The sequence below is a fragment of the Cephus cinctus genome, unplaced genomic scaffold (genome assembly GCF_000341935.2).
Source record: "Cephus cinctus unplaced genomic scaffold, Ccin1 Ccin1_scaffold0462, whole genome shotgun sequence".
NCBI lineage: Eukaryota > Metazoa > Arthropoda > Insecta > Hymenoptera > Cephidae > Cephus > Cephus cinctus.
Window position 1 is genome coordinate 792,883 of NW_014333138.1, and position 15,374 is coordinate 808,256.

Below are 15,374 nucleotides of genomic sequence, written 5' to 3' on the forward strand. Positions count from 1 at the left end.
GGGGGGGGGGGGGGGTGTTGTAATTTCCGGGGAGTATTAATGCAGGCCAGGTTGTTCGTGTCATGTGACGTCACGAGCGTTCAATAAGAAACATATGTATCGATACGAAATATCCTATCGTTTCGTTTAAGTCATCCTGAACGTTATAAATGAATATATTCACCCATTGTTTTCATCCTTGAAGAAATTGTACAATAGACACCTCACATAATAAAAAGAATATACAGGGTGCTTCGTAATTGCCATACACGGGAGGTCAATACTGGTTCAGGGCGGCCCCCTGAGTAAGAATCCGTAATTCGTTTGGTCCTACGTTCAGTAGTTTTTCTACAAATTGAGTTTTAATTCGGCCAGTTTTAATATATACTTCATGCCTGGAAACAATTAATATTTCATTTACTCATACGTATATTTGAAATCTGTATCAAACTATTGGGATAGTTCATTTTACCTTCTCGATATTGTCCCCTAGTGCTAAATAAAATGGACGCTGTTTTGCAATATCTCATACTGTTGTATTTGACGTAGCACAAGGGTCTCCGGTTATTATTTCCAATAGAGATTTTCCCTGGCGTTGGCAGTGTCGGATAATTATTAAAGCTGCCTATCATGAGCGGAATTGATTTCACGCTCCTATTTGTTTACGTCTCAGAACTAACTAATTAAATGTCATCCCTTTTCGATTATACCCACGCTAGATATGCATATAAACGCCCAGCACATAGATCTCTAACGTACGTCGGTTATTCTAGTGAAATAAATTGGCGTGATTACTCGGACGGTAATCTTTCTCAAACTATTATTATCGACTGTTGGTATTCGTGTAAGAAATTGAGGGTGAAACCATTACCTTTTATTTAGGTATATGCGTGGGTATATGTACCCCTTACTTCGATCGTTTTATAAATTCCAGACGTTTTTACTATGCTTTATACATATGCCATAAATGATTGTTCTCGTAACAATGGAAATAAGGAAAATCACTCACCAAAACAAAGCGTTGCTCTGATATGTGCTGATTTTGTCGCAACCAGAATATTAGGGATTAGGATGTTGAATATCGTACGACGGTGTATTAATTCGTATTTGAAATATGAAACTTTGTTGATTATGATTAACAATAATGAGAGCATAGGATTATCTGACATATTCTCCTGGATTATAAAATAAGTTACAATTAGACTATACTATCTATGTATCGATCTGTGGATATACAGTATAAATAATAAAATGAAATTATTGCAATAGAAGAATCATTGTAGATCGATATCAAAGGGACGACGTGTTTCTTTTTCGTACTTCGATCAAATAACCATTACATCAATATGTTTTATATAATTCCTGTATTATTGTAATTTCAATTTACGTTGTGCAAAAACTATTTACCTAAACTTTCAGAGTAATATAATTTTCTTTCATAATATTTAACGATAAAGTGCAAATTGCCGTTAAATGCACCATGGTTAAATGTGCCCAGAATGATCCAGAATGCGTTTCGCAAAAGTTTTAGGTAGCACTGACGGATAAACTTAGTTATAATATATTGGATGATTTCCAATTGCACGACTTGTGTGTACATATGTTCTCAAATGTTAGAGCAAGACTTCTAACGAAAAATGAAACAGCAGATGTACTAAAATCGTTAAGCATGTAAGGAATTTATACCTTACTGTTTTCACTACTGTAGATTGTGCACGCAGCGATGTATCAATAAATTTTCAAGTAATATATTTAAGAAGAATAGATTATATATGTTATATATATACATATTAGATAAATATAATATATTTAAAAAATAGAAAAAAATATTTAGGCAATATCTGATGAGCGGCCTCGTTCTAAGGGTTGCTCTTGGAACCAGCGGTAAGTTGCGGAGAACCTCTGCCGGCTAGGCTGCACATTCGTGATCACGTCTAGCTCGGCTACGACGGGATATGCATTATCGACGGAGGCGATAATCACAAAATCTTACTCTCGGACTCGGCGCTCCGATTTAGCTCCATATTTTGGTATTGCCTAAAACCGTAGTGTTGTGCATCTCCCTATCCATCTCTAGTCTCGACGTACCGAGTTGCCCGGCAGAAAAGAGTACCCGACGGAGACGTCTCCACGGACTGGCAGAAGCCTGGGTGAAATACCGGCACCGAACTGGAGAGAGGCCACAGTGATATTTCAATTGGAAAGCACCTATTGGCTATATTGCACTGGTGGATGGACACTCTCACACCAGTGAACGGCAATATCGGACAATTTGTCCAAAATGATGGAAACGAACCTTTAAGTACATGTACGTGGCGTGGTGGATTTTCAATGTTTCTAGGAACACTTTCAGTTATTAGCTAACAAGACAGAAGTATGTGAATGCATTCAGCTAGTAAAAGACTACGTATATAAAAAAAAGTATTAGTGTGCGTATTACCTTTTTGAACTTCGTGTTCAAACGAATCTATAGGCGCATTCCTAACTCTGCAATTTGGAAGTGGAACGGAGCAGCACAAAAATCTGAAACTCGTTCAAACCGGAATGAACGTCATTTTCTAAGTTGCGCTTCATTCTTGAAGATAAAATTAATTTGTTATAGAAAAACGGATGTGCTCTGATGTATGTATTCCCGAGAATGTAATTGTTTTATCGTACCGTTGGTTGTAACGTGAAATCTATGAGCACCTGTGACCAAAAGTGGTATGCAGCATATGGTTTCGTATCCAATTTACGACATCTTTGAGGTGTCTTCCCAAGTCAGTCGGACTGATCGTATTTGTCGGAAAATTCGACTCATAATTGGTCAAAACTTTTTGATGCAGATTTTTAGCCAATCAGCGATCTGTATTTTTAGTCGTATCGTTGACGAGTTAGGCACCTGCAGACCAATCATTTCTATACTGTGAGTTCAAGATGGAGTTGGTAACACTGCCTTCGTTCGTGTTCCTACCCCCACTTTTTTTGCGTGGATAAGTCACACAAATTTTTAGAGCCACGAAAGTTATTTGCGTTTGCAGAGTGTTTTTAGCGTGAGCTACGCTCGAGGAGCGTTTTGTGTGAATAGCCACAGCGAAAAACATGACACAGTTTTTACCGCCGAACTTGCTAGCACTATTTGCTCCACGCGAACCTATACCATATCTACCACCGGCCAGCAAACTACCGCACGAGAAGAAGAATGGAGGGTACACCGGCGTTGGGGAATTCCTCAAATTCTTCGAAGTGAGTATAAAGACTCTTTGATGTTTACTAAAAGAGAATTGAGTGGATGGATTAGACTTTATTATCCATTGTGAGAAAGGTACTTCTATATGGGAGTAACCGTGCTAAAATTTCGAGAAGAAACTGGCTAAACATACATACTTGACTATATTCACTAGCAGTAATAAATTCAATTAATTGCTATACTTTTTGATTGGCTTAAAAATATTATAATTATTGTATTTTATGAAAAAATAATCGGAATGTTATTTATAACAACCAGAAACGCCTTCGGTGTACAAAAACTATGTCAACTACAGAAAGAGGATGTCTGCGTCAAAGTATAGCATTGTCGATGTATAATTGTTTCATATGTTAAATTAATGAAATTATAACGTGTGACCAAGTACATGAATATTGTATTGTGTTTAATATTATACACGTACCTATCGTGTTGTATGCATATATAGATATTATTATATGTCTGTAGAGTCAAAACATCTACCTGTTACCCACTTGTAGAATGTACATATCTTTGTTGAACAATATTTCTTGTATGAAAATGATTGCGGTCAATAGCAGTTGGTACTATACTTATATATTTTATTTCATATGATTAATCAATTAATATTTAAAAATTGTTAATGTTGAGTAATTTCTTATTGAATATTACTTTGTGGGTTCTGTACCAAAGGGTGTAATTAAGAGTGAGACTTTACAGTTTCTCTTCCTGTGCGAGGATGTGATATTGAATATAGAATTTTTGTTGAATTGTGATAAACTGGTTTTATAATTGTTATGCAGGAAGTCATATTTATTCTTTGTTTGTTTTTAGAAATGTTCTTGTTGTGATACAATAAGAAATTGTTTTATTCTTCTGTAGGATCCAAAAGATACACCACCACCAGTACGAGTGGAAACCCGTGAAGAACGTCTTGAGAGACGTAGGCGGGAACGTGCTGAACAGGTGGCATATAAACTTGAACAAGAAATAGCAGTGTGGGATCCTGCTGGCATTCCAAATGTCACAGCAGATCCTTTTAAAACTCTTTTTGTAGCTCGCATAGTAAGTATACTTTCTATTCTTATTTTCATGAATAGGTTGCAAGAAAAGCAAAGTGATATGCTCCTGTATTACAGAACTATGACACTTCGGAATCAAAATTACGGAGAGAATTTGAAGTATATGGACCTGTTAAAAAGGTCAGTTTCTAGAATACAATAAAGTAGTGTAAGATTATGTAAATTCTATCATATTAAAACATTAATTTATCTCCTTTATAGATTGTTGTTATCCATAACACGATCAATGGCAAGCCTAGGGGTTATGCATTCATTGAGTATGAGCACGAGAGAGATATGCACTGTAAGTAAAAGCACGAAAAAGTGAAATTTCTTAAAATATCCCCACCGACCCATAGTTTGAATCTCCATCTTACTTAGCGTCACTTCCAGATAGATATAGTGGGGCTGGGTTATAGTCAGTCTACCTATTTTCATTGGTACTAAACCAGAGGTATTTGGGGGGGAGGGGGTCCCAACCTACACCCATGCAGGAATACCATACTGTAAATGCATATGTGGTAAACGAATCAAACAAAAAAGAGAATATTGGCTATCTTGATTAATGCAGTTTTTATCTTGTTCTTGGTACAGCGTGGTGGCCGCTGCCGGCAACTAGTGCCGTTCACTATTCCATGCAAAATCCCTGAACCTGCCTGATATGATAGGTTTGTATGTGTGGTAAGATCCAACATACAACGACGTTTGTTAGAGTCTATGCTTACCCTGTTTACCCTCTCCGGTTCTGTTTTCACTTATGATCTGAATAAGCCAATTGGGGACATACAAATATTTGGCGATGCTCTTATAAATCGTTGGGACTTAGGTACAGTCACTTTTCGGTTGAGGCTTCTATTTTTGTCGAAAAAATTGGTTCACGAAAGTTAGCATTCTACATTGAAATTGATTTGAGGGCCTTGAGGAGAGAAAAGGTTCAGGGACGACGTTCTTGGAAAATACGTCTTTCATTAGTTCGCATCGCACGTTAATGAGTCGAAGCAATTAAAAGAAATACCGCAGGGCATAAAATATTAATTTGCACGCTCTTTGCTATTCGAAAATACGTTGCTTCAAATTTTATGCGTTGCGCCTGCGCACAATTGTCCACACAGGTTCTGATACCGCCACCCGCATTAAGATTACGATTCTCATTTGAATTGTGTTCGGCTAAATTGAGGCACTCTAATCTCTTGTTACCTATTTGCTGATCGTGTATGAATGATAATGTAGTGTGGTCTCCTTAAGCACAACAGAAAAGAAGTAACGCTATTCTCTATCCAGTTTTCTGGCACCATTCATAATCATATCGTACATCCACCTCTTATCTAACCACAATATTAGACTATTAGACAGCCTTTCAACGCATCTCGCAATTAATCTGAATCACTCACGTCATAGACACATGTTATAAATAAGAACAAATTTATTTCATTCACGCGTCCTTGAACGTATCAATTTCGATATAGAATACTAATTTATTCCATGCCAGATTTTCTTCAATAAAAACATTACGTTTGTCCGAGTGTGTTCGAAAGGCGGACGTATGTACGATCAAATCATGAATTTTTCAAAAACAAGTGTAATTTCTCTTGAGAAAAAACGAAAAAGATATTAATTTAGAAAAAGAGACGGCCGAACATTATTTGTATCATATACATATATATATAAATATATATTATTTATATATATATATATATATATATATATATATATCAGAATCGATTTTAAAGTAAATCATGAAACATACTTTTAAAAAGTACTATAAATTGCGCACGGTCTGGTCGTAAGTAATAATAAAAAGTGAAGTAAGAAAATAAGCGCACCAGGTAAATGCAATGTAATATTTCATCGGAGATTGAACGAACATACGAAGACTGGGCACCTTCCGAATGAATAGCGTACGCGCTGGCCTACTACTCTATCCCCGCGTGTCAATTACGAGTTCGTTTCACGATTAAAAGTACCTCTAAGCTTTGTGTTAACTTCCGTACGTAAGTAGCCGCGGTAGGTATTTTTTGTATCTGCTATACTTTTTCAACATTAAAATATTAGAATTAAGGTACTGCGATGTCCTGTGCATTTGATTGTCGTATGACTTGTACGGATTATAACGTTGACTTATAATTTTATAGAGCAAAAATCAAACGGGCAGCATTCGTCGCACGTTATCTGTGTCATCTACTCGTGACTCTAGCTGAAACGATAAAGAAAAGGCAAATGAGCACATGGTTGTACTAGGCTCCTTATTTTTTGCTTGTCGATGTTCCTAATCTCCACGTAAAATTCAAGTTTATTCAATAAACTCTGATTGTTTTAAATGCGTAATAACTTATCTGTATTCTTGTATTAGGTAACGTTATCGATGTTTACGCGATACTGGTAATTAATTATTGAGTAAAATGACTGTGTGGATATTTAAAATTAATCTCCTTTGTCAATTTCTGCTTAGGATAATAGGGTGTCGTGTATTAAGATCCGCAGTTTTCTTAAATTCCATAATTTCCTCTGGAGAAATTTGTATCAGCTTCTTTATCTCGGTGCGTCTAGGCTTTCGTTTTTCATAACTTCCTTAAGCCTTTGTGTGTATGTGTATATATATATCATGTGGATGTGGCGAAGAGTCGATAGTTGTAAGGGTGTCTCATTTTGCTTTATAATATTATAAGAGTTATAAATCTTACTACACGTGTTGTCAACGATCAAATGTTCAGGCGTCTTGCCACCGTAAATATTGATGAGCGTTCATGAGAATAGTCATTGGGTAAGATGACTGAATTGCAAAGAGATATCGATTTATAGAGAGAGAGAGAGAGAGAGAGAGAGAGAGAAAGACAGACAGACAGAATCAAAAACGATATATAGTGGAGAAAATGTATATATTTCCAGCACCCCATTTCTACGTAGGTATTTCGCGAACGTGCAATTATTATTACCTGAGTCGGGACACGATGTTATTAGTAAAAAAAAAATGATATAACCTATAATATACTCCCATCTTCTCTAATTGAAATATTTCATACATAATTAAATTGCAGCGTTCCAATAGATTATAATCTTACTTTTTCTAATTTTGTAGTACTAACAATCTTAGTGGCACCTATAAATGTCTCAGCAGTACTTAAAGTCACTCCTGTAGTTTATTCTTGTAAATTTTGATTTTATGTAAACATGTCCCCACTCAGGTACGTGGCCCGGTTCAAAACCAAAATTCTAATTGAACACTGGTCATTTTAGCTGCGTATAAGCATGCAGATGGTAAGAAAATAGATGGTCGGAGAGTATTGGTTGATGTGGAACGCGCCCGAACGGTAAAAGGATGGCTTCCTCGAAGACTTGGTGGCGGTCTAGGCGGTACGCGACGAGGAGGACCTGACGTCAACATAAAGCACTCCGGCAGGGAAGACAACGAACGCGAACGCGAACGATATCGTCTGGAGCGTGAAAGGGAAGCCTGCGGTCGGGGTCTTGATAGAGACAGGTCAGTAGAAATAAATCTTTTACCGACGTCATCCACAGGAAATGCAACTTCTGTAATTTGTACAACGTTACCATTACCTTCTCCAGCTTAATCTTACTTCATATAATTTCTTGTTCATGATCAGGGATCGTGATCGAATGGACCGTGAGCGTAGAAGATCTCGAGATCGCAAGAGACGCTCGAGAAGCCGATCACGTGATCGTAAGCGTAGACGCAGCCGCGAGCGTCTCCCGGATCCTGATATAGAAGAGATCGAACGGGAGGAGAGACCTCGTGAAAGGCGGGATCGTGATCGTGATCGTGAGCGCGATCGTAAGCGCAGACGCTCCAGGAGTAAAGAGCGCGAACGCGACAGGGGGGAACGTAAGCGTGATCGACGCGATCGTGATCGTGAACGACGAGACCGAAAAGATCGTGGTGATCGAGAAGAGGAAGACGTCAAGGAGGTTCGCATTAAGGAGGAGCCTCTTGATGGTGAGTGGTCTTCATTGGTGATCGTAAAAAGGAATAAATGCAAAGTGTTCCCAGGTCCTTTGAACCCTTAAGTATTAATGACGACGCTAAAGATTGCTATGGTCAATAATGTTTCTCTTTAATGGAGAATAGCTACCTTACCGTGAATTTGTAATATTATTCTGTCGCTTTTGTTTCTACAGATTATCCCGACTACAGCAACACCTTCTCTGCTTCAACTTCGTACTTTACTTCCGTGAAGTATGAGGACGACAACGAGCACGAAGTCGAAGAGAAGTACAGAATTCCTGACGGCGACAGCAACGGTCGTCCTGATCAACCACCGTACAATAATTATGATTCTGTCCCTGATTATTGAAAGACCCATTTATCAATGGCTTATTTCCTTTATCTTTCTCCGCACGGCGAGTTCATACAATAATTAGAAAACAGTGTTGTATTTCATAATGTTTACTAGTATAACTGAAATCATGTTGCAACCTTGAGCATTGGGTTATATTACAATGCGTCCATTGCGACAGGCTTATCGCGCTGCTCGGGCTACATTATCCCTCATGGAAACGAGACACGATGCTTTGAGGAACTGTCATGCAATTAAGTCCATGTGCCAGAATCGTTAACATGCGTGGTAATGGACACCAGGAAGACGCGCACGAGTCTGTTGCTTTCATAGCAAACACTTGACAAACAATTAATACAATTAAAGTTATAATTACAGCAGTCTTATCAAGGAATCCATCGTATATAACCCTTAGGAAGCAAATTGACAGAGCTTACGTTGTAACAAACAATTCTGTACATAGAAGTACGTTCATTCTGCACAGAACATTGACTGCTGTATGTATATTTATACATATAGAAAATAAATGATGTGATTGGTAGCAGTTTTTCCACTTGTAGTCCAATCACCTGATATCCACTCTTTACCATAACTGCCTTTTTGCTTTTCATCTTCACTGCATAACCACCAAGGATGGATTCTATTAGTCTTACTGGCCAAATACATTGATCACGCACCTATTCTTAACTCGGTACAAATAAATGGAAGTTACTCAGCTGCATTCAAATGCCGGAATTGGAAAGAGGTGTGTCGAGATTCGAAAGTAAGGGCGAAGAATCGAAGTTAGAGGGCATCTCAGTCGGGCGGCCGGGTGTCCGCGTGTTGCCACATCAGCACCACCATCACCGTTGCCGCCACCGTTGCTGTAAATGAAAGTTCAGTAATCTCCGTGTGTAGATCGCGCTCGCGCCGACTCCGATAGACGTGGTAGACGCGAATCACTACTGGAAACGGTGCAATATGCTAAATTCTTCTTGAACGCATCGCGTTAGTACCCTGTGGAGGTTCTACGCACGAGGAAAAACTTGGCGCTGTGTAAATCATACATTGAATATTTTATCGTCGAACCACTTGCTGATTGAAGGAACATCACTATGAGTGCTCCTCCACAAGTACAAAAGAAGTGTGGGACCGTCAAGGAGGTAAGTTTATCGATTCTTAATGGACTAATTCATTATGAATTATTCTGTTACTCTTTTATTGTTATTTATTTATCTGGCTATTCGACGCACGATGTGCCTCTTATGGGTAGCCTCATGAAATTCGCCGGCCAGCTGATAACTAAACACGCCGCAATCTTACGGACATATGGTCAATCGATCTGGAGTTTCACCTTCCACGTTGTAGCTTCGGCTTAACTGTATTTCTCTTGTATATTATGAATTTGAACACATGGAAAAGCTCCTGATTGATTTTGAAGAGCTTCCTTTGACATCAAATGAGGTTTTATGTCAGATTATCTTCGAGTTTGGTATTGGGAATGAATATCTCTTGTTGTTCTCATAATAGACCAATTATCTTTAAGTTGAAATGCATCGCGCATGAAAAATTTATAAGAGGATTTTGAATTTTCTTAATTTGCTCCAAAACCCTTCATATCTTGAACTTTACCCTTGGGCATACTGTTGATAAGAAGAATTGTCTATGCTTTCCTATTTCAGGTCAAGTCTGGTGATACCATTATTATCAGAGGTCCAGTCATTGATGGTCCACCACCTGAGATTCAACTTAAACTGTCTAACATTACTGCTCCGAAAGTAGCTCGTGCTGCTACTAAAAATAAAAAGTAAATAACTTTGACGTTCTAAATATATTACACTATTTTTAAATGTATGTTATTCAAGTATGTCATGTTATTCTTCATTTTCAGTATTCCTGAAACTAAAGATGAACCATATGGTTGGGAAGCTAGGGAATTCCTCCGTAAGAAACTCATTGGGCAGAATGTGTTTTTTACACATGAGAACCCTCCAAAGTCTACTGTAAACTATGGAACAGTGTGGCTGGCAAAAGGTATGTAAAAAAACCAAACAGAAATAGTCCTAAATATTAATGATGCACATAAGAAGTATGTATTTATATCTTTATACAGGTAACATAGCTGGCGAGAATGTTACTGAATCATTAGTGTCTGAAGGTCTAGTGTTTGTAAGAGGAGATGTTCGCAATGTTACTCCAGAATTGGCTCGTTTGCAAGAGTTAGAAGAAATGGCCAAAGCTGCTGGCAAGGGCAGATTCTCATCTGACCCACCATCCAATCACGTGCGTGATGTAAAATGGGTTGTGGAGGATCAACGTGCCCTGTTTGACAAGTTTGGCGGAAAACCCATTAAAGCAATCATTGAGAAAGTCCGAGACGGCTCATCCGTATACGCATTCCTTTTACCCGATTTCTACAACATCACCTTAATGATTTCTGGCATCCGATGTCCTGAATTCAAGCAAAACAAAGATGAAATCATTGATGAGCCTTACGGTCGAGAAGCACAGTTCTTTGTTGAGTTTCGCCTCCTGCAGAGAGACGTGGAAATAGTACTAGAGTCCGTCGAGAATAATGCCTTCATTGGTAGTATCCTCCACCCTAGAGGTAAATAAAAGCTTGCAAAATACCTAACTGGAATTCTAAATTCTGCTTACGCATTGCAGTTTCGTAAATACTGTTATTCGTTCACGCACCATTGGTTACTTTCTACGTGCAATAACATATTATACCTGGAACTCTTTTTTACCAGGTAACATCGCCGAACAACTTCTGGAGCAAGGTTTTGCAAAATGCGTTGATTGGTCTATGAATAATTGTACAAAATCCGTCGTGGAGAAGATGCATCTCGCGGAAAAACGTGCAAAAGAGCAGCGATTACGTAGATGGAAGGACAACTATGTACCATCCGGTCCACAAATATCGAATAAAGATCGGGAATTTACTGGTATTGTCACTGAAATTGCTAATAACGCAGAATCGCTTATAGTGAAGCTGCCAAATGGCGATACCAAGAAGATATTTTTGAGCAGTATTCGACCGCCAAGAGAAAAGAGGCCTCCAGGCGAAGAGGGTAAAATTACTCCGAGATCAAAGGACTTCCGTCCTCTCTACGACATCCCGTGGATGCTTGAGGCGCGCGAATTTTTGCGCAAAAAACTCGTGAGAAAACCTGTCAAAGTTGTCGTTGATTATATTCAGCCAGCTAAGGATAAAATGCCTGAGAAAGTTTGCTGTACCGTTACCATTGGCAAAGTGTAAGTCAAGTTTGACATTTTCCCTACTTGAACTTTAAAATGAACTCCTTATTCATTTCCCATGCTGACGCATTTAAAATTGTCAGTCTTGTAGATAGATATTTCCGTTGCTCTATTTCAATTTCCTAAAATTGTTTTCTACAGTAACATTGCAGAAGCTATGGTATCCAAGGGTCTTGCTACCGTCGTGAAGTATAAACAGAATAACGATCAGCGTTCTTCGCATTACAATGACCTTCTCGCTGCTGAAAGCAAAGCTGAAAAATCTCAATACGGCGTACATGCAAAGAAGGATAATCCAATTCATCGTGTAACAGATCTCTCTGGAAATCCCACCAAAGCCAAATCCCACTTGGCTTCTTTGAAACGTGCACGTGGCACGAAAGCCGTTGTGGAATTCGTGACGAGCGGTTCCCGTGTGAAACTTTATCTCTACAAGGAGTCTCTTCTCATCACATTCTTACTAGCTGGTGTTAAAGCACCAAGAGGACCTCGACCATCCCCAGGAGGCGGTGGTACCATCCCTGGAGAACCCTACAGCGAGGAAGCCCTATTATTCACTACGGAGCATTGCCTACAACGTGAAGTAGAAATTAATGTCGAAGGCATGGACTCCAAGGGAAGTAATTTCATCGGATGGTTATTCGTTGATGGAGTAAACTTGTCCGTCGCCCTTGTCGAGGAAGGTCTCGCCGAGGTACCTAGTTTCGGTGCTCTTGGTGAACACATTAATACTCTTAAAGCAGCCGAGGAGCGTGCCAAGTCTAAGAATCTTAACGTAAGTTTTAATAATATATGATATTTAAATCTAGTTCTTACATTGCTAATCGTTCGGTCTACCTTTTGCAGATTTGGAAAGACCGCATCGACGTTGAAGAGGAAACGAAGAAAGTCGACGAAGAGCGCGAGGTCGTTAAAAGAAAGATCGATTACCGTGAAGTCAGAATCTCTGAAGTGACGGAAGAGCTCCACTTCTATGCTCAGAATGTAGACCAGGGCGATCAATTGGAAGAACTCTTATCACGGTTACGCCAAGAACTGACAGCCAACCCTCCACTTCCTGGTGCATACAATCCTAAGAGAGGCGAACTAGCCGCTGCGAAATTTACCTGCGATGACCAGTGGTATCGTGTCAAAATTGAAAAGGTCACTGGCACGAAGATCAGCGTCTTCTACATCGATTATGGTAACCGAGAGACACTTGACGTCACGAGGGTCGCATCTCTGCCTGCTGAATTCGCATCCGCTGGTTCATTCGCAACCGAATACGCTCTCGCGTGCGTCGCCTTGCCTCCTGACGTAAGTGATTCTCATCTTGATCCACCGATTCCTATACAGTACTCCCTCAACGTCGACCTAATATTCTAAATATTTTTACTCTGCTAACAGAACGATGATAAGAAGGCAGCTTACGAAGCACTTCTTCAAGACATAGTGGATAGAACTCTAAAATTGAATGTCGAATACAAAGTAGCTGGTTTGCCACATGCTACTCTAGTGGATCCAGAAACCAACGATGACATCGGTCTGGCTCTTGTTCAAGATGGCTACGTACTAGTGGCAAACATTCAGGAGAGAAGGCTCGAGGAACTGGTACGTGTTACATTACATTTAAAAGTATATAAAAAAAAGAATATTATACGATAAAACTTACATTCTAGATTAAGGAATACAAGACAGCAGAAGATAAGGTGAAGGCAGAACACCGTAACATTTGGCAGTACGGTGACATTAGAGAAGATCCTAAAGAATTCAGTGGTACTCGTTAATCGGTATTTCATGTCGCTCAGGAATATAAAAAGACACAAGAACAACAAAACAAAGGGGATATTAAAAGAAAAAGAAATATAAGATACCAAGGAAAAGGCATAATATTATAGATTCTACAATAAATACATATTGATTCATAATAATAGATTTACAAAAGAATGTGCGACAGTATGGAGATTTTGGATGTTCCATCAGGTTGTGATTCAATTATGTTCGAATAGATACAAAGAAAGAGAAAGAAAGACAAATTATAAATTGTAAATAATATTCTTCATACGACCGAGAAGAACTAATAACATAAAGGTGAACGAAAATTAATGTGAATGGTCCCTTGCCCATCATCATCATCATCATCATCATCATCATTACTTTCCTGTCCAATGAGACTGCTGTCATTGATGTCATGTATACTTACATACAATGTCAGATTAACTTTTTTTTTTATATATACCTCTATCATTTTATCTTGTCAATGCTCTCCCAATCGCCCACGGCCCACAATGATGCCAGGTATATAATGAGGCTCAAAACCAATTAAACATGAATTGTATAAAAGGAAATAATAATTCGCCACTTTATACATGGCTCACGTTCAATTCTATATTACTTTCTATCAAGATACGATCAACGTCACGGAGTCTCGGTCGTCCTTTAGATTAAACTTTATGTTGTATATTAATAATAACAATCCGGTATCGCAACGACTGTTTTTTAAATGTTAACACAGAACTCGAAATTCATACAACACAATTCTAATTGTTCGTGATATTATCTTTATACGTCTCTATAAACGATAATCAAAGACGTTAATTAATTTAAATGAAAATCTATTGTAGCAACATGTAAACTTTCACGAACGTTATCAGGTGTTGTGTGACGGATTTGTCATAAGTATTTTAGATTTATAAATTTCAATAATAACAATTATCTCTGTTTCGTTTGACTGAAGGAATGAGACTCCAATCATACATTGCGGTATAGATTATAAGTACTACAGAAAGTGATTTCTCTTGATTATATTTGCAAATGACAAATATTCTTTACTATTTTGCTTCTTTGCACTGTATTGCATGACTCTTATTAAATCATGTAACACTGCACCAATCGCTGGCAAGAATCTAATTGTATGATATTGTACAATAGATTCAAGATAGTGCAACATTATAAAGATTCTTGATCGAGAGGCAACCCCTTGTAACATACAGTCACTCAAGAACAGAAAGGATTTTATTAACGATCTTAATAATAATGTCTGCACGTCTTCTTCACACAATCTTCTTGATACTTTTGCGTTTATTTAATCGTCTGTACGCAAAAACTTTCTCCTATAATACTCGAGCAGTTGATGTATTAATTAATTAATTGCGATATAAGAAATTTTTGAAAAATTTTGGCGAGCCATATGTATTTAAAAAAAGATACATTCCACATATTTATATAACAATAAGGGAAGCGCATGACAAATAAAGGTGCGAGACCACAATATATATTGTACAAGTTTAAAACAATTTATACGTACCATACGTGAGTGTAATTCAGGAATTTTTCAGAAAGTAATATTTACTGATAAATAATAACGTTGCATGTCAATATTATTATTAATATTATCATTAATACCGAACATCGTTCTAACGCAGTATCTATAATAGCGTGTAGCGTTGTTACGTATTCATGAAACAATCGCGGAATTGAGATTTGCGTACGAACACAAAGCTTGGATTCAATATTTAGAATTGGTCAAATGAAATAGACAAATAGTAATTTTTTCAAGCAAATATATTGCAGTCTCTTCATCGTTTACTTATTCGTTTTTTAACAATTAAGGGACCT

At 38.1% G+C, this 15,374-nt stretch overlaps 2 protein-coding genes across 2 annotated transcripts; both read left to right on the top strand.

Moving 5' to 3' along the window:
* The first annotated feature begins 2,774 nt into the window (after nt 1-2,774).
* Nucleotides 2,775-9,084, top strand: LOC107267978 (U1 small nuclear ribonucleoprotein 70 kDa-like). Its single transcript, XM_015740218.2, is given in 9 exon segments — nt 2,775-3,204; nt 4,067-4,249; nt 4,324-4,386; nt 4,468-4,549; nt 4,840-4,884; nt 4,887-4,913; nt 7,480-7,723; nt 7,848-8,197; nt 8,380-9,084. Coding segments are annotated over 9 exon segments (1,314 nt in total). The 5' UTR covers nt 2,775-3,060; the 3' UTR covers nt 8,556-9,084.
* Nucleotides 9,085-9,357: 273 nt separating this feature from the next.
* LOC107267974 (staphylococcal nuclease domain-containing protein 1) lies at nt 9,358-15,344 on the top strand. The gene is made up of 9 exons (XM_015740211.2): nt 9,358-9,679; nt 10,199-10,323; nt 10,408-10,550; nt 10,630-11,124; nt 11,270-11,774; nt 11,919-12,552; nt 12,624-13,073; nt 13,164-13,367; nt 13,436-15,344. Exons 1-9 carry the CDS (start codon nt 9,632-9,634, stop codon nt 13,541-13,543), a joined length of 2,712 nt encoding a protein of 903 aa, XP_015595697.1. The 5' UTR covers nt 9,358-9,631; the 3' UTR covers nt 13,544-15,344.
* The last annotated feature ends 30 nt before the right edge of the window (nt 15,345-15,374 follow it).